The sequence below is a fragment of the Bombyx mori genome, chromosome 23 (assembly GCF_030269925.1).
Source record: "Bombyx mori chromosome 23, ASM3026992v2".
Classification (NCBI taxonomy): domain Eukaryota; kingdom Metazoa; phylum Arthropoda; class Insecta; order Lepidoptera; family Bombycidae; genus Bombyx; species Bombyx mori.
Window position 1 is genome coordinate 17,538,759 of NC_085129.1, and position 20,390 is coordinate 17,559,148.

The window sequence follows — 20,390 nt, forward strand, 5'->3', positions numbered from 1 at the left end:
GAGCCTTTTGATGATGTGAATTATTGTTTAGCAAGGGAGATACGGAGAGGCGTATCAGACCTCATTCCGTACTTAAGATGTTTTTATACGAAAACAATGAACTAGGTAATCGAGATATTTTAATCATTAAATATGTAAGGACGTCTTCAATGCCTATAGTGTAATCTTCATCGGTCGAGCAAGAATTTAAAGAACGATATAAACTTGAGCAAGTCTCACGTATTATTATATCTGTAATCGAAATAACTTACCCAGATTTAGCGAAATTAGTCCAGAGCCTGACAATCCTCTCACGCATCTTGATATCTTCAGGAGTCGGCTCCACGTCTTTCTGGAAGTCATTCTTGAACAGATAGCCCAGCTCGTCCATGTGCATAGCGTACTTCAGTCCAAGACTAAAGAAGATCTTCTGGGCGATATTCAATTCGCCCACATAATCAAATCTATAGTAATAAATTGGACGGTTCGTAACTTGGAGCAAATATTTTATGTATCGATGCGTGTCCAAATTGATCAACTTGTCTGATAGGAGATGGAAGTATTCTGGTAGACTCTCCACTCCTGTGTGGTTCCCTTTGAAATACAATTTCTTTATTTCTTCTACGATTGCCAAGGCTTCTTCTGAGTTTCTGTCTATGTTCAGGTCAGCTGGTATCAACTCTTGAAGATCATCAGTCTTTCTCTCGCAGGCGTACTCTAATGACGTAGTTCCAACTAGTATTGGGATGTTGGCTGTTCTACCTGATGTTAGTATGTTAATGAAAGGCTCACTGATGACAGCTTCGACTCCTGGAAACTCCTTCTCGATTACCAGCCCAAACAAATTATTACTCGTTTCTAGAACTTTCTGCAAAGAATTCAACTTCTCGTCTGCCTCAACCAAGTCTTTGGCTGGAGTCGCGATTAAAAACTCTAGAATTTCATCAACGTCTTCTGCTTCACAGCCCAAACTCCTGGCTAAAGCTTTAGCACTTTGTAAGGGGTCTCTTTGAAAAGCTCTAGAAGACAATGCGTTTCCAGATTGGATTATAGCTTTGCTGATTAAATTTTTGGTTAACGGACTAGCTGTCAGCAATGAAACCGCACGCGCGCCCGCGCTTTCACCAAATATTGTCAAATTACCGGCATTACCACCGAAGTGATGGATATTATCTTTCACCCATCTAATTGCTTGAACTATATCTTTGATCCCAGCATTCCCTGGGACTTCAGGCGTGTTCAGACTTAAGAACCCTAAAGCACCACATCTATAATTGATAGTCACCACCACGACATCTCTGTCAACTAGAAAATCTGGTCCATACAAGTTGGTATTGCCGGATCCCCACTTGAACCCACCACCGTGGATCCAAATCATGACCGGGAGGAATGCTCCATCAGTGCTAGGGGTGTACACATTTAGGAACAAGCAGTTTTCATCGCCGACATAGGATTTCGCGAAGACCGGATCGATTTGAGCACACACGTTCCCTTCCGCCGTGGCATCCCTGATGCCGTCCCAGGGTTCTGGAGGTTGTGGGGCCTGGAATAAAATGTTATTTAATATGAAACTTTTTGAAAACCACTAACAAGAATACGAGCTCTCTGATTTAATGACAATAATTACAATTTGATTTATCCAGGTAGATCTCAGCGATAATACTGTGATTGTTGAAATATTCGGCATACATCGACGCCATTAAGAGTTAGTTATCTTAGCATCATTAAATGATGATTTATCGTCAAATGGGCATTTCTGCAAGCCATTATTGTACTGTATCGTGTGTGAGGGAAGAAAAGAAAAACGAAATCGACTGTTAAGAATATCTTTATTGTTTTAAATAGCATTGTAGTTTTTATTCGATTACATGAAATTCGTAATACCCGAAGGGGGCCATTTTTTAATGGTTTATGGAATGATGTTTCGTGTGATATAAGCGATAGGCTCTCGTTACTTGCGAAGACAGTTGAAAGTGATTTCACAATAGATGCCAAACTGACCGATTACCATTCCGAGCTATGGTATTTCATATATTACATTAGGAGCTACATAGTATGACTAATTATAATCAAATAGCACCTGCCTGTATTACTCACTAAAATTTTTCCTTTCACTGATAATTTTTTGGATAAATTCGTTTGATAAACAATAAATTTGCACTATACATACACGGTTTTTACTAATCGGTACGATTTGATTATAGTGCCCGTCATAGCAACTTATTATTGAATAATTTAAAAAATAACTGATATAAATATAATTAGTGTAAATTTATAAATACGTTTTCTTTTTTGACAACAATCTAATTTTTCTTACTAATTTAACCAATCACTTTTTTCCGCCAAGCGATTCATAGAAATTAACAAATTTGTTGACCCCTATGTTCTTTGGTAGGTCGTCTTCGGGCGGGTCGCTGGCTCTCACGACGTCTTTAGGTGCAGAAGTTTGAGCCATTTTAATTTCATTCGAAATCTTCGGCTTAAAATCTGCGTTCGATTTAGCATCACCGTTAACTGGTGGGTTTAGTACCGAACTGATAGGCACTATTTCTTCAAAAACGACTTTTTCTTCAAGGCTAGGTTGTCCGTCATCAATGGAAGCTTGTTCTTCAGTAGCTTCGTTATCAGGATAGACAAGTTTCCTGGGTGGCTCGATGGTATTTATTTTAGTATGCTCCCAAATTTTGAAGTGTTTACTGTATAAATCTTCCCAGAATTTCATTATCTCCTCGTCAGGGTTTTGGAGAAGATTCAGCTCTTGACCCAAGTTTAGGTAGTAGAGAGTATCATTGGTAACCGGTAGCCATTTCGTTGGGAGATAGTGGTTTTCTTCTGGGGTGGGATTTCTGGAAAATGGAAGGCTTTCGTGAGTGATTATTTGTTTGAAACAATACAATTATGTATTATCTGAATTATATTGTAGATTTTGTTAGAATATAAGATCATTAATTTGTTGGAAGCAATAAAAAAAAAACGATTTTCTTTATTTCAAGGACATGCAAATCAACTATTTAGAAACCAAAAAGTATTTTTCTGTAGAAGAACACAATCCATGTGTTAGGACTTGGGACTTCCTAATGGATCACTCATACTGATCTGGTATATTAGGTAACTCCCTTTTTTGCTGGTGATAGTGGGTGATAATATAAGCCCGTGTAGGTTAGGACTTTGGCTAGCCATGCCACGACTAAGACCCGTTTGAAAAGTAGGACAGCTGTTATATAATTGAGATTTTGACCTCATGTCTCAATTCATGTTATCATGTATATAGGCTTCGTTTAAGTGAGCGATTAGTTCCTTAACCATTTAGAAGAACAAATTTTTTTTCTATGAATTAGATTCGTATTTTAATAGTAATAAATCACTAGCAATATTTTTAAACTATCAATTTTTTTTTGTTTTAAGACACACTTACCCAAATTTGGCGAAATTAGTCCAAAGTCTGACCATTCTTTCCCTCATCTTAACATCTTGAGGGCTTGGGTCATCCACGTCTTTCTGGAAGTCATTTTTGAACAAATACCCTAAATCGTCCATGTGCAGGGCGTATTTTAGTTCTGTATCAAAAAATGACTTATGGGCGAAGTTGAATTGGCCAACGTAATCAAATTTATAAAAATATATTGGCTGATTTGAATTTTGAACTAAATATTTGATGTATCTATTGATGTTTATATTCAGTAATAAATCAGAATGGAGCCTGTTTAGACCTTCGGCTTTGTTTTCTTCTGTATCGCTTGTGAAATATAAGCCTTTTAAATTTTCAGCAATGGCTAAGGACTCGTCTGAATCCTTTTCAATATTCAAATCTGAAGGGATAAACATTTGCAAATCACTCGGTCTTAGGTTAGTTAGAAGTTCGAGCGTTGTCGAGCCGATCATTATAGGAATTTCGGCTGTACGTCCTGACGTTAAGAAATCTAAAAGAGGCTCCGTCAGTACAGCTTCGACACCCGGGAATTCTTTCTCGACGACAACAGAGAAAAAGTTATTCTGATCGACAACTAAACTATCGAAGGAATTAACGATTTCCGTTGCCTCGACAAGTTCTTTAGCCGTGACTGTGTTCAAGAACTCTAGAACTTCGTCAACGTTGTCAGCTTCGCAACCTAAATGACTTGCCAAAGCCTTGGCACAGGTCAATGGCTCATTTTGTACAGCCCATTTTGATATACCGGTACCGGATTGTACAATAGCCTTATTAATCATGTTTTTAGACAGTGGACTAGCAGTTAGTATCGTTACAATGGCCCCACCGGCGCTTTGACCGAACACAGTGAAATTATCAGGATCTCCACCGAAACTCTTTATATTCTGTTTTAGCCACCTCAGTGCTTGGACCACGTCTTTGAGTCCAGCGTTTCCTGGCACTTCAGGGGTATTCAGGCATAAGAAACCCAAAGGTCCACATCTGTAGTTGAGGGTAACAACGACAACGTCTTTCTCAACCAGATAATCGGGGCCATATAGGGTTTCATTGCCTGAGCCCCATTTGAAGGCCCCACCATGGATCCAAATCATTACGGGTAGGTTTCCGGCGATATGTGGGGTATATACGTTTAAATATAGGCAGTTTTCATCGCCAGTATATGTTTTCGTGAGCGATGTGTCTATTTGCGGAGCGATGTTTCCCTCTGCTGTGGCATCTCGGATTCCTTCCCAAGTTTCCGCTGGTTTAGGTGCCTGTAAAATATAATAATAGTTGACAATTACTTCAAATTTTCATTGATCCAAAGCAGAGTATTCATTAGTCTTAACATTACATTCGGTACATTCATACCAAATGTAAAATTATTTAGGGATAATTTTAATTTATATTAGCATCTTTCCGCATAGGAGTGACCTTTAATTGGTATTTAGTGTAGACTCTAGCTATCGCAACCCAAGTGCTCACGATTGCATTTAAAAGCTCATAGCATTGGAGCCTTAACGATAGTCGTAACAAGCAACCTAAGCCCATTAAACCAATAAAACAGAATGAGAAGCTTCAAAGCCCCACCGTCAAGAGATTGCCAATGCACACATTACTCAATTACATAAGAGGAAAAACGTAATAGTATTCGAGATATTAAGTGCTATCATCTCATGATAACACCAATGATAACACAAGCCTGTTGAGATGACACGTTATCGTAATGCAGGTTTTCTTGAAAGTGAAATTTTATGTTCGTCGATTGTGGTGAGGATCGAAATATTTGAAAGACTATTATTACATTAGAGGATCAATTCGTTGACCGCAGAAAGTGAATAAGGACGTTTTTATCGACATCAGCAATGTACTTAGTTCGCGAACCAAACGTCATAAGTCTAACCACTGTTACAAAAAGACAAGCCAAAATAGATACTAGAATTAAGGCTTAACTGTGTAAGGTTTTATATTAAATTAATCATAATTTTATAAATAGCATTGTGCTATGAACCTAACAACTTGATATCAGGGGATCTGACGTAATAAGTCGCTTTATAGAAAATTTATAGCAGATTTAAGAAACAGATGTGTGTCGGTCCGGTGGAATCCATCTACATATGAAAATCTTATTCTACTTAATTAACCGCCTATTGTACAAATATGTATATCGGTTTGTTACCTATTTTTTAATGTTGTTTTGGTGTGTAATAAAGTATATTCTTTTCTGTCTCTCACTCTATCCCCACTCCTGCCCCTATTTCCTATCGCGAGTACCACACCCTGATTATTTCTACCAAGCATTAAGGCTTGAATGTTAGTTTTCCATTGAAAGAAAAGTTTCAAACATTTCCCAAAGTGGCGCCAGAAGGGATCAGCGTCCACCATATTTCAAGATCAGTCCATATACATATACATTAGTGGACAGCAGTCAGACATCGGTATTGCCATTATTAAAAACCTTTTACAGATTTTTTATATTTATTGTCTCGTATAATTTGGTTTTCCACACCTATAGGGGTCACGACCCTCAGCATTGAGGATTTATGACGCAAGGAGGAGTTTGATAATTTGGTTTCAAACAAATCCCAAGGACAAGGTCCGCATTGACGAATATGATAGAACGTCAGTCTGTTTGTTATCTTGTCTGTATTGTCAGCACGATTGGCAGTCAATATATCATTAAATTTATGACTCATTTATAAAAGTTATCATGACTCATTATTTTACCCAAAGTTCAATGATCGAATTATTAGTATTATATTATATTTGCATAATACTGAAAGTTTATCTCTATTAGTACACAAGAAAATAGAGGGTTGCGTTGATAGAAAAGTTTGAACGGTATTTAGGGTTTTCACAAGCATTTAAGAAATAATTTGGTCTTACAGACACTGAAGAGCCCACGGGCCACTTAGTCTCTGAACACGTGATAATAATTAGGTTTATGGAGCTTTACTGGCAAATATGCATTTATCATCGCAAGGCCCACCCCAGCAGCAGAGTTCATCCATATTACATGGAACCGCTGCGTTCATCCACGTTTCCGAGATTTTTACCATCCGGCTATGGAATGGCCTCCCCTCTACGCCCTCTCCCGAGCGCTACGACATGTCCTTCTTCTCTTCAAACGAGAGTACACAGCGGTAGGCAGCGACTTGGGTGTGAGCCTGGCATTGCTGAGATCCATGAGCGACGGTAACCACTCACCATAATATGGATCATATGCTCCTATTCTTTTGAGCAACCGCTTTTGGTCTTATGGTTAAGATGCTTGATTTATTCAGCGGAGCGCGCAATTTATAGCACGTAAATTATCGGCCATTCTTATTCTTAGCTATGTTCAAATTTCAGTTACCCGTTATCGCAAACGCCAGATCATATAATGAATGCGTATTGATTTTAAAAAAATCCCACGTACCTTGATTAAGACCTCCACCGCAGCGTGCAATTAAATCTAACCGTCTAACACCGTTCTCCAGAATAGACCCCGGTCTTCAGCACAGAAACACTTGGGACACTTAAGGCACCATTGATCACAAAAAAGCTGATCTAAGCTTGATTCCTCCATTCCAAAATGGTAATGCACCCTCGTTTAAGGTTTATGAACGCCGAATCGTCAATAAACCTATGTGATATTTCATGATCATGTATGTAATGAAGAAATGAACGTGTCTAAAATTCGGCTGATTAGGTATTTGGCAACACCGAAAGCAGCACGGAAAAAAAGAAGACTGCAAAAGGCCTGAAAATGTAAAAAAATCGATATTCCTGTTTCCTCCAAAATCGGCGAAAATTTAATATTTATTTTGTTTATCAAAAATTAATTACGCAGAACTACGTTTTAAATCTCAGATGTTTGAAAACATCAGAAAACTTGAGCAATTTAGTTATGCTGTAAGCAAATTTATCTAAAAAAATATAAAGCGGTAGACAACAGGATAATACCGATGTATGGATGTAAATGGATACCAAAAAAAAACAATAAATGACGGTACACGAAAATGGAATGTAAAAACTATTTAATACACAAAGTAAAATGATTCCAAACGATTTTTTTAAACACAGTGGAATTGAATGTGGGAGTGTCTGGTACCACAACTGGACGAGATGTGAGATAACCGTTCTGGAAACCATTAAAGTAATAATGTAATACTATTTATTACAATTAATGCATAAAGTAAAACGTATTAATCATTTCCAGCGCTAAATATATTTGTATTTTTGGTTAGTGCACATTTCGTGAACAAGCAATATAAATTGAAGGCATTAGCGGGAGTTAACGCCCCGTGTCACGCGAGAATGTGGGCCTTGACCCTGCGCGTCATTTCATTATTAATTGTGTTACATTGCGTGCCGCAAAAACATTAGTTGGAAATTACAAAGCACCTGTCTTCATTTCCTGACACGGTTCTCCTACATCCAATATTAAATTAACAATGAACTGATAAACCAAACCAAAAAAAAGATACGTAAATGGTCTATTTCATTAGCTCGCTTCAGAGTCTTTAAATCTCTTGAACTGGGTTCTTGTGCTCCGGGCTATTAACACCAAAAGCATACATTCAAGACCAGACCGAGATCAACCAGACTCAGAATCCTCAGAATGATTAATGAGGACATTGATTTACATCACAATAAAGCGGTGCATGATTTGTGCAGTAGCCACAAGTCCATGGTCAGTGATCGGTATCCGGGGGCTCGTGAGCCGCATGCGTCTACCTGACTGCTCAGCTACGGCTCTTCCCCGCGAAATGTATGATTAGGCACGAAATATTACTTATTATCTTGCCTTGCCTTGCATAAGAGGCGAGTAAGCATTTTTGAACACCCATTGACTTGCACGGTGAAGGAATAACATCGTGTAATAAAAATCAAACTCGCAAAATTATTATTTGCGTAATTACTGGTGGTAGGACCTCTTGTGGGGCTCCAGTAACCACTTAACACCAGGTGGACTGTGAGCTCGTCCACCTATCTAAGCAGTAAAAAAAAATCTGATCCCGAAAATGCCATTAGCGCGTTTCGGATTCTCGTCAAATACTCTTTTCTACGATAGTTGCCGCTGCAGTCCACTTTATTTCTATTGATTGTACGCAATAAACGGTTGTAACAGAGGCCTCAAAGGTTGAACATTCTGACTCCTTTGTCGATACATGTTCAACAAACAAATAACCTTCTTTTACATTTCGTGACTTTTATTCTTCAAATGATTTTTATTTTTTTATTGCCTTTGTAAGCAGACGGGCATACGGCCCATCTGATGGTGAGTGGTTACCGTCGTCCATGGACTTCAGCAATGCCAGGGGCAGAGCCAAGCCGCTGCCTACCGCTTAATACTGATTATAGTAGAAAAAAATTATGGAACATTTTGTCATTCTGCCCAACAATTCACATCAAATTTAGAATCAGCATACAGAGCCGCAATGAAATGTGAAAACATTTTAAGTCATTCTACCCAACAATTCACATCAAATTTAGAATCAACATACAGAGCCGCAATGGAATGTGAAATGATTACTTTCATTTATATTGTACCGACCTTAAATCGCAAAGACCCCAATGGGGGTTTCGCATATGGTATTCCTTGGAAACTGTAGAAGGCCTTCCCGGACGGGCTGTTTACGATCCGTCCCTGGAGCTGCCCTTGCTCCACCGTGACTAGAGGCGACTCGGACATCCTGCCACCACTGAAAAAGAATAACGTCTTATAAGCACACCAGTTTTTTTTTATTATTTAGATGGGTTACTCGAGCTCATCGACATCTACAACGTAAACGCGCCACCCACCTTGAGATATAAGTTCTAAGGTTTTAGTATAGTTACAACGGCTACCCCACCCTTCAAACCGAAAGGCATTACTGCTTCACGGCAGAAATAGGCGGGGCGGTAGTACCTACCCGTGTGGACTAGCTAGAGGTCCTACCGCCAGTAGGTTGTAGGTTTCTTTGTTGTTAGTTCATTTAAAAATAATTGTCCATGCCTAACATGTCCATAACTAGAATCTGCAGCTTTTATCTTTGCTCGTTCCATTAAACTTACTCTTAACAAAAAGGTGTGCACGTGTTTCATTTAAAATACTTTCAAAAGTTACGATGGTCAGATCTATAACGTTTTTAGTATTCGTGATACAGCAGAATATACTAGCTTCAATATCTGTTACATATTTCTAAATCCGTACTTGATCTCTGAAATATTTATCTCTTAATGATTCTAATCTTTACAGAGAACTTGTTCTACATCCATACATGAACTTGTTAAGAATCGTGTAGCAAGAAGGATATGTAGATATGTATTCTGAAGGATATGTAGCATTTAGGACAGCATTTTTTTAGGCATACGTAACATTAATCAGTTTTCTTCTAATTCGACAGTATTTTGACCTTTGGTTGAAACAAGTTAGTAACGTTTTAAGTCTAGTCAATTAGTTTGGTGAATGACAGAAGTAGAATGCACATACCGGTGGTTTCTATTGTGATTGCGATTAAGTTGAGATTTCTGAATATTCTGAGGTCGTCGTTTCCGTAACGGAAAGGCGACCGATCCGTAACGTAACGCTTAGCGACGCTAATATACCGATGTTCGAATTCTGAACGAATGTACCGATTTTTTAAATAAAATACGTATTTAACAAACCTTCACGAACGATATTCACAATGAAGGAATGACATAGCGTAATCAATATCAAATTAGCAAAAAAAAAACGCAATTATTGGTGGTGGGACCAAAAGTAGAGACGCAAAATTACGAGAGCACTATAACGTGATATTATTCGTAATGTAGCGATGAAAAATTGTTACACGGTTCATTCTATCCAATAATACATATCGACGCTTGAAAGGAAAAAGTGACTAAGCGACAATGCGTGAACTTTACAGTAGACTAATTTAAAGTTGAAATTAATTTAAAATATACATGAGAAATAACTGAAAAAAAATCTATTTTAACGAATCTAGCTGTAGGATTGAAATGATTTTAATAGACCTAGAAATATATTTTTTTGCGCATGGAATATGGTTATTGTCTATCATTTATGTACAAATCAGTTATTGCCTTTCAAGCGTCAAATTATACATATATGAGAATCTGATGAAATGCATAAGTCAATTCAAGCCAAGAAATTCTATTACAGATAATATTCAGTAATTTGTATGTAATTATGTATTTATTTTTATATTTAAATTTGTTTCACACTCAAGCATTGTAAATAAACAAAATTTATAAACTTTCGCAAAGGAATTAATTTAAGAATCCCTGTGCAAAAGAAGAAATGCCCAAAACATTAGTCAATAGTACCTACCTATTCTATACCAGATCAAACAGTTCGGATCAATGATCCACACGTAATTGCATAGCCAAGAAATAAAATAAACAGTGTTTACTGATTATTCCTGCAAGATATCGCTGGAGTGCTTGCTTACGGTTTCCCACAAGCTATTTGATTAAAAAAACTGCTAAAACGTACTTAACAATTGTTCACGATTGACTTGCACGGTGAAGGAATAACATCGTGTAATAAAAATCAAACCCGCAAAATTATAATTTGTGTAATTACTGGTGGTAGGACCTCTTGTGAGTCCGCACGGGTAGGTACCACCGTTCCGCCTATTTCTCCCGTGAAGCAGTAATGCGTTTCGGTTTGAAGGGTGGGGCAGCCGTTGTAACTATACTGAGACCTTAGAACTTATATCTCAAGGTGTGTGGCGCATTTACGCTGTAGATGTCTATGGGCTCCAGTAACCACTTAACACCAGGTGGGCTGTGAGCTCGTCCACACATCTAAGCAATAAAAAAAAAAAACTTTCCTTGAAAATCATTATCATATCAAGCGTAAGAAATCCACTGTTGAAATTTTGGCGGCGATTGTTTCAATAGGCCTGCAACCAGTATATTCCTTCAAGCGTTTTTGAGACAATCATATCTGAATCGCAGTTTCTCGACCTACTCAACTCATTAGGTAAAAATGTTGGTTCACACGGAGACCGGTTTTTACTGGTGGTAGGACCTCTTGTGAGTCCGCGCGGGTAGGTACCAGCATCATGCCTATTTCTGCCGTGAGGCAGTAATGCGTATCGGTTTGAAGGGTGGGGGTAGCCGTTGTAACTATACTTGAGACTTTAGAACTTATATCTCAAGATGGGTGGCGCATTTACGTTGTAGATGTCTAAGGGCTCCAGTAACCATTTAAGACCAAGTGGGCTGTGAGCTCGTCCACCCATTTAAGCATTTAAAAAAAAACACAGAGATGAAAACCGCGATCTTTACAAAGATCTAGAAAACAAATCTCTTACCGATACAAAAATGATGTGAGCCTCACAAATAACGCCTGCCTCTTGGAAACGAAAAAAGCGGACTAGATTCATAAAAAAATGTTTTATCAAAAAAAAAAAGGTGATAAAACTAAGATAAGGTGAAATAACAACTTGCGTAACTATGTGTGGTAGATAAATCATGTGAATTGTACAGCTATGGAAGTTCGGAGCGTGTGAGCAATCGTGACAGAATCAATTTGCACTATGTACCATTTACTGGTGGTAGGACCTCTTGTGAGTCCGCGCGGGTGGGTACCACCACCCTGCCTATTTTTGCCGTGAAGCAGTAACGCGTTTCGGTTTGAAGGGTGGGGCAGCCGTTGTAACTATACTTGAGACCTTAGAACTTATATCTCAAGGTGGGTGGCGCATTTACGTGGTGGATGTCTATGGGCTCCAGTAACTACTTAACACCAGGTGGGCTGTGAGCTCATCTACCCATCCAAGCAAAAAAAAAAAAATTCAACTTTATTGCTCATTTTTTGGCTGAAGTCTTAAACGATCATATGTACTCTTGGACATCAATGACAGGGACACAAACTAGCAGTTACCATAGATTAAAGCTTCTTTTGAGGCTTCGTTTGAAGATGGAGGCGTCATTTCTTAACTTTAGTGAATCACTGTGGAATCTTATGCATTTGTTCGATGAAGTAAAATATTTGATGAGATCACGTCGATTAGCTAATTCCTCAGAGCACTTGCTATTTCCAAGACTTATAAAACGTCTTTATATTCGATATTTTTGAGCAAATTTAATAATATCTACTACGAAAAAGCAAGACGCGGAAGATAATAACAATTTTACTCAGAATCTTCAAACACAAAAAAATAAACGCCACACGTTCCGAACAAGAATAAAATTGATTATTATTGATTTGATTGATAGATATTATTTATTCTAGATTGATATGGTATCAATGTTTTTTTGTTTAGGAATAGATAAAAAATATCAGTTTATCCGTGAATTTTCTAATGTCTAATGATTAAAAACATATAAACTTATAATTAAAATCAACGTAATCAACCAAATATGGTCGTATCACTGTATTAACACATAAAAGTCAGGTTTACTAAAAGTTAAAATTATTTATGTTTTAATAGTATAATATAAAGCCAAAGTTTTGTTTGTTTGTGTAACGGACGTGACGTCAGCTGTCATGCCCTGCCGCCAGCCAAGCCGCCAAGCCATATTAACACGCCCCCTTCCGCCACCGCCACCGCCGCCGCCGCCAGCCAAAGCCAACGAAGGGGGGATAGTGTTAATAAAACAAGCCGTGCCAACCATTTCTATCTGCTTTCTGCATTCTCGCACAAATAAAAGAACTTGTCGTTACGCTGCTGGTTTTTATTGTCACATCATTTACAAACATTTGTCTTGTTAGTTTAGCCAAGGTTAAATGTTCTTTGGTTAACAACATAAGCTAAATACCGAATTTCTCCTATTAAGGGTTATGTTAAATATGTGATTTGAACATTTTTTTATTTCTTAGATGGATGGACGAGCTCACAGCCCACCTGGTGTTAAGTGGTTACTGGAGCCCATAGACATCTACAACGTAAGTGCGCCACTCACCTCGAGATATAAATTCTAAGATCTCAGTACCTATAGTTACAACGGCTACCCCACCCTTCGAACCGAAACGCATTACTGCTTCACGGCGGAAATAGGCGGGGTGGTAGTACCTACCCGTGCGGACTCCCAAGAGGTCCTACCACCAGTGATTACGCAAATTATAATTTTGCGGGTTTTGATTTTTATTACACGATGTTATTCCTTCACCGTGGAAGTCAATCGTGAACATTTGTTGAGTACGTATTTCATTAGAAAAATTGGTACCCGCCTGCGGGATTCGAACACCGGTGCATCGCTACATACGAATGCACCGGAAGTCTTATCATTTAGGCCACAACGACTTCTAGAATACATTTAAACATACATATATGTTATATGTTTGTTTGTATATACGAGAATAATGTTGAAAGTAACTTTCACATATTTTAATAACCCACAGTTTCTCGCCGGATCTTCTCAGTGGGTCGCGATTGCAACCAGATTGCAGATTCAGCGAAGCACTGCTCTTGTTAGGGGCATTGTTAGCAATTCTCTCAAGTTTAATACGTCCGATTTACTTGAAACACTGAATGTTCTCATCAGACTCGCTCAATTATCTTGTAATCTGTCACCCGTTAAGAAATGGCTACCAGATTTTATAGATTACAGAATAAATTTTACTAGTGGTATTGCAGAATTTTTCGCTAGATCTTCTCAATGGACCTCGATTCTAATCCGGTAGTAGATTCAGAAAAGCACCGCTCCTGCTAGAGCAGAAGTTAGTAATTTTTTCAGGCCGAGCCCCGTGAGTTCACTCACTAACCAAGACCAAGCCTACCCTTCAGGACTACTGACAGATAGGTAGGCAAAAAACCAGCTAGAAACCGCAGAGCCCCACAAACTTCTGTCAGAAAAGAGACAAATGTCTTTCGACGAATCTTTGCCTCAAGATATATTGATGTATATTAAATACGCCATATAATAAGAACTCTCTATAAGATGTAGTTTGTTACTCACCTTATAGGGATTTTATAGTTTATCACACTTTCACACACTGGTACACGTTTTATCATATTACAATGTTTGTGTCCCCCAGAGACCTTCCATTCAAATATATGGATATTCCTCGTTAAGTCTTCATTGAGGGTGTCGAGGAAGCTAGTCCAAGCCGTGTTCCCTTCTTGAGTTCGAACGAAATTAGCAATCTTCTTGTTAATAGGTCTCTTTCCTAACGCCAGAAGTCTAGATTCCCTTGCTATCAAATATCTAAGCGCGGTCTTTTTTAATACCAACAGTTCTTCGAAATTCTTTGCCATAAACGTTTGCACTAATCCAGAAATTAAGAACAAAAACAATTCTGGTTTCGTGTTATCGGATATCACATTTCTTTACTCACACACGTACGTCGGCGCCAAAAGGGAAATTTTAGTGAGCAGCCTCCGCGAAAATTGACAGAGTTTATTTTAGGAGACGTGACTTGATAGATTGGTGATAATGAAAAATACGACATTGCTTCAAAACAATAGGATCCTTGGTCCTTATTGTTTGGAAGTAAGGTGGAAAATCATTTTACGCGTGCGTATGTGACGAAATTTGTTATTCAAAGGTGAGAACGATATAGAACAACGTTACATTTGTTATTAGAGCTATGTCGTGAATTGTATAGAAAATGAATGTGTCGCGAAGGGCCCAGTACAAAAACGAAACCACTAAGCAACTGTTTGACTGTGCATCAGGCATTGATGATAACCATGTGTCTACCTAATACCCAAGAAGAAGGTACTGACTGAACCATTTCGCTACCTATAAATACTTATTATTACTGGTGGTAGGACCTCTTATGAGTCCGCGCGGGTGGGTACTACCACCCTGCCTATTTCTGCCGTGAAGCAGTAATGCGTTTCGGTTTGAAGGGTGGGGCAGCCGTTGTAACTATACTTGAGACCTTATAACTTGTATCTCAAGGTGGGTGGCGCATTTACGTTGTGGATGTCTATGGGCTCCAGTAACCACTTAACACCAGGTGGGCCGTGAGCTCGTTCACCCATCTAAGCAATAAAAAATAAAAAAAATACCGTGGCCAACTTTTTAGGAAGACCAATTCGATAATCCATAACGCGAAGCGCACTCGAAAACATAGATTCTACTTGTCAATCCAAATAAAAGCAAAACAAATATATTTAAAGTGGGTAGTCTTTTAATTACACGCAATTTAAAAAATTAAGAAATCACAATGTATTTTCGATAACGGCTCTAATTTAGCAACGCATGCATTACCCGATTAATGTAATAAAAATCACCAGCGTACCTACATAATAGTTTACCAACTTAAGGTTTACCGAGGCGATTAAAAATCTAAGCCTTAAAGTTACAGATCTCTAGCGTATCTAGTGTTTTTCAATAGGAATACGGTGAAATGTTAAATTACGTATCCAGACAGAATATTTAAAGGTTAACTAACAGTCATACGGGAAGATATCCCATAGATAGATCGACGACCTGGTCAAAATAGCTGGTAGGGGTTGGATGCGAAAGGGAAGAGACCGAAGGGAATGGAGTGCATGTGATGATACATAATAAATTCATACACTGAGCTTTGGATGGACACGGTTTGAAGAAGAAAGTCGTTCGTAAATTACCAAAACACGTTGTGTATAATGTGGGTAGGTAGGTATTTCACGCCTTTTATAATTTACTATGCTTTTTGGTACAGGATGTATAGCAACATTAATTTTATTCCAATTTATCCTTCCTCTGAAAACGGTACTATTGTTGAAACGCGCCATCTCCGACGTTTTGAGTTCAGTGAAAAACATTCGCAAATGTCACACGTCCCAAAGTGACCTTTTTGCAAACGATACTAGATGATTCTGATTCTATTTTGGTAAGAAATCCCCAACCGCCGTGAACTGCTTCTGATTATCGCTGTTACATCCCGTAGGACAAAATATCTCAAGCACGAAGAATCGTTCGAGATGATGTCACTAACAATTTTTTATCAACGCATCACCCGCCATTGGAACACAGTGATGCAATAGTAAAAAAATGCAGCCATATAACATAAAACCAGCACTCATCTATGCACACAGCAACGTAATATCAACGTCTGGAACTCGAGTGTACGTCAATTTTTTTTCCTCCAGTGATTTGGGAATCTGACTACTGTAACGGGGCCTGAATTCGACTCCTGTGTGCTAGTACGAGTTTTTTAAAGTCTTGATCGCATAAAAATTCACTCAAATTTGTAAGGAGTTGGAACAGCACCCCTAGCGCAAACGAAGGGAAGCTCTTCCAACCCTGTACAAATTTGAGTTAACTTTAACGCGATCGAGAAGTTAAAAAATTCGCACTAAGCACACTGGTCGGAGCGTTTACCTTGCTATAAATTGGCACAGAAGCCTATTGCCAGAGTCGATAGAAATCAAAAAGTATATGCTTATTTCGAAACACGAGATCGTTCAATTATTATAATTTAGCTGTCTTACCCATCGATCGTAGATCGGTCCTACCAATAAAACCGGTACGCGTTTGCCTGCTTCGTGGCAAAAATAACAGGGATGGTAATATCTGCCCGTTATAGATATTTGTCACCCGAGGTTTGCGTTTTTTTTCCTCCTGTGTTTGTTACCGGCACAAAAAATAATCTCTAATATTTGGGCCGTCGACGTAAAATCGTTTCGAATTATTACATGTTTTAACAATGATTCGGACAGAGGCCGATATAGTAATACTCTTTTCAAAGCTTAAACATATCAGAGTTCTCGGGAAGTAACACAGAACTTTCGTGGCTTAGCTGTGTTGATTGGGGCGAGACATCGACAAGACGTAAAAAAATCCCAGCTTATGTAGCAATCGAAATCGAACTAAATTGCATAAAAAAAGAACCGCTTAAATTATCGTCCTATTCAACAACGTCAAAGTATATAATAGTGTAATGTTTAAAGAATGCCACACGATAAGCCCAAATCAACTTCGAATTTCGACCCAAAACGTATCCTCACCAACAACCTTCCCCTAAAGAACCTTGGACCGCAACGCCTTTGAATGATAATCGACTGACTCATTACGTGATTCACACGAGTTGTCCGGCGCTCGACATTCCTGTCTTCGAGTGTATGGATAAAGCGTTGATTTTATTAATTTGCCGCTGACAATTTAACGGTCAACTTTGTCAAGTGGCCGACTTATTAAGAAACTAAGCAAGCCAACAAACCCAAAACTTGAAGAAAACAGGAGATATGGAACAAACATTTATGGATTTTTATTGCCTTGCACAGATTCGATTATATAGTATTGTCATCCACTTCTACCACTTCCCATATGATCGCTATGGTCTCCAAAGTATTGCATACTGATTGAGCACCAAGTGATCCTCTCCTCTCTCATGCTGTACTACAAGGACGCTCATTACTGTTTACATTTATCAAACACTTACCAATATATTAGAGAACATAAGTTATATGTAATTAGGCATCGTTAGTTCGTCGCTGAGAATGCGATATCAATGGAAATGGTTATACGGATTATCGTCCAGAAGAATTTAGGAGTTCCTCAAACTGTTACAGCAGGCTTTTGTTTTTTTTTCTCTGCAGCTAAGGGAATAAGAACTCATGAAGTGTTCACGATGAACTACCGCGATTAAGAAATAATATAGTGTGTGCTACAAATGAACGTGATTAGATTAGTGGCTATAGGGTGTATTTCAGGCCCACACCGATTGCTTGGCAATTATTACGGTGACTTTTTACTGGGAACAAATCACACACGTTCAGCCGGTCGTAATTTAGGATTCCCTGTGTTATGGGTACCAGAGACTGGCGCACATACTTATATACGTTTAAATATGTACAAATGTAGACAATAAACACCCAGACAAAGCGCAAATACACCTGTTCATCGTACGAATGTTAGCCCGACGTGGGAATCGAACCCGCAATCCTCTGCGCAACTGTCAGAGCCGCTAACTACTGGTCTACCGAGTCAGTAAAACACAGTGAAGTAATATACTGGGTGTTAGGACACCGCTTCCGAAAACGAAAATTTTTTACCGACAACGTTGTAAATTTTGGTAAATGGACCACGAGCTCGTTCACCTGTCTAAGCAATAAATACATAACTTAGGTGTATTTAATGACGAATGATTATTATAGTTGATAGCTAAATTATTAAGGAGGCTAAATTTTAAATAAGAGATGTTTCAAGTGCATTTAAATAATTTACATAATAAAATAGCAAGTGAAACTGTAACGCTTCATCATTGTTAAAGACATTTACTATAATTTGTGGTCTTAATTTCAAGAGTTCTGATCTCGACCGCACCCAGCACCCAATGTACAGGAAAAAACTTTAGTTCAACAAAATAGGTACAACACTCGGAACAAAGCTACATAGGTACAATGAATTATATTATACTGACGTACTCTGCAAGGCCGTAACCGTTCGTTATATAAATAAATAAAAATAATATATTTTCCGTGTAGCACTGAACTTTGAGAGCCATTGACTTACACTCGTAAACATTGTTCCTAGATACTGTTATCGGAGAGACGGTAATCTGTTAGTCACGTTCCTACGGCCATACTATGTGCTACAAAATTGTACTATTTTGTACATTGAGGTATCGAAGTTTAAGCTAATGTTTACGTTTTCTTTGAAGGCCACGCCACCAGCTTCATTTTTTTTATTTGCATGGTCTTGTGACGAGCCAGTTAAGGCAATTTTTTTTATTGCCTTATTAGACAGACGAGCGTACGGCCCACCCATTGAGGAGTAGTTACCGCCGCTCATGGACTTCGGCAATGCCGGGGGCCAAGAGCCAAGCCGCTTTTTTCCCCACCTAAGCTGATGGTCTTGAGAGAACATATCAGCGTCACCGGACGAGGGGCCAAGCCGCTGCCTTTTAATTTTTTTGTTGCTTAGATGTGTGGACGAGCTTACAGCCCGCCTGGTGTTAAGTGGTTACTGGAGCCCATAGACATCTACAACGTAAATGCGCCACCCACCTTGAGATATAAGTTCTAAGATCTCAGTATAGTTAAAACGGCTACCCCACACTTCAGACCAAAACACATTACTGCTTCACGGAAGAAATAGACGGGGTGGTGGTACCTACCAGTGCAGACTCACAACAGGTCCTACCACCAAGTATTGGCCTATTGCCGCTGCTTTATATTGTCTTCTTATCCTCCTACTTGCATCGTGTTCTGCAGTTCTGAGGGCCGTGACCTTTACGGAGCTCTTTTTGGACTATGCTCCTCCATTGCTTAATATTAGAACAGAGAAAAGAGGAGGATTGCTGTTGGTATGCCACCTATCCATCAATCATCTATCAATTAACCCGAACAATGTCTTCATTAGCCCAGAGGAACCAAATCGCCTCTTAAATTCTGCTGTGGAAGAAAGCGGGAACTCACCACTAGGTATTTTCCCAAGAAACCCTTTATGAATGAGTTTCTTCTCATATTCTGTTATAATACAAAAAATGAAGCGACAAGATACCAATATAACCGAAATACTTATTTTTATGAATTGATTTCCCACAATCAATAAGTCGACCTTTTAACCTGTGTGGATGTATTGAATAAAAATTTCACCAAACCACCTGTTATAACTAACCGGATTTTTTTCATATACACAACAAACACTCGACGGTAAATAAACCATCTTTCTTATGCGTTTACATGGAAACTAATTATGTAATAATATTACATCATTCGTTCGTATTTAGGTTTTATTTTTATTTTTTTAATTGCTTAGATGGATGGACGAGCTCACAGCCCACCTGGTGTTAAGTGGTTACTCGAGTCGATAGACATCTACAACGTAAACATGGCATTAAGTCCGCCTGTGTACAAGTTTTGTTTTGTGCATAAAGTATAAATAAATAAATAAACGCGCCACCCACCTTGAGGTATAAGTTCTAGTCTCAGTATCGTTACAACGGCTGCCCCACTCTTCAAACCGAAAGCTTTACGGCAGAAATAGGCAGGGTGGTGGTACTTACCGGCGCGGACTCATAAGAGGTCCTACCACCAGTAATTACGCAAATTAAAATTTGCGGTTTGATTTTTATTACACGATGTTATTCCTTTACCGTGGAAGTCAATCGTGAACATTTGTTGAGTACGTATTTCATTACAAA

At 38.6% G+C, this 20,390-nt stretch overlaps 1 protein-coding gene across 5 annotated transcripts in view; it reads right to left on the reverse strand.

Annotated features, from left to right (window-relative positions):
- The window catches only part of ae48 (alpha-esterase 48), a 37,588-nt gene that overhangs the window by 4,440 nt on the left and 12,758 nt on the right, over positions 1-20,390 (reverse strand). For 2 of the 5 annotated variants that reach the window (NM_001171756.1, NM_001047001.1), the window contains 2 exon segments: positions 252-1,522; positions 8,928-9,075. In NM_001171756.1, the coding sequence (NP_001165227.1) occupies positions 252-1,522; positions 8,928-9,065 (1,409 nt within the window). In that variant the 5' untranslated portion in view covers positions 9,066-9,075. 5 annotated transcript variants of the gene reach the window in all.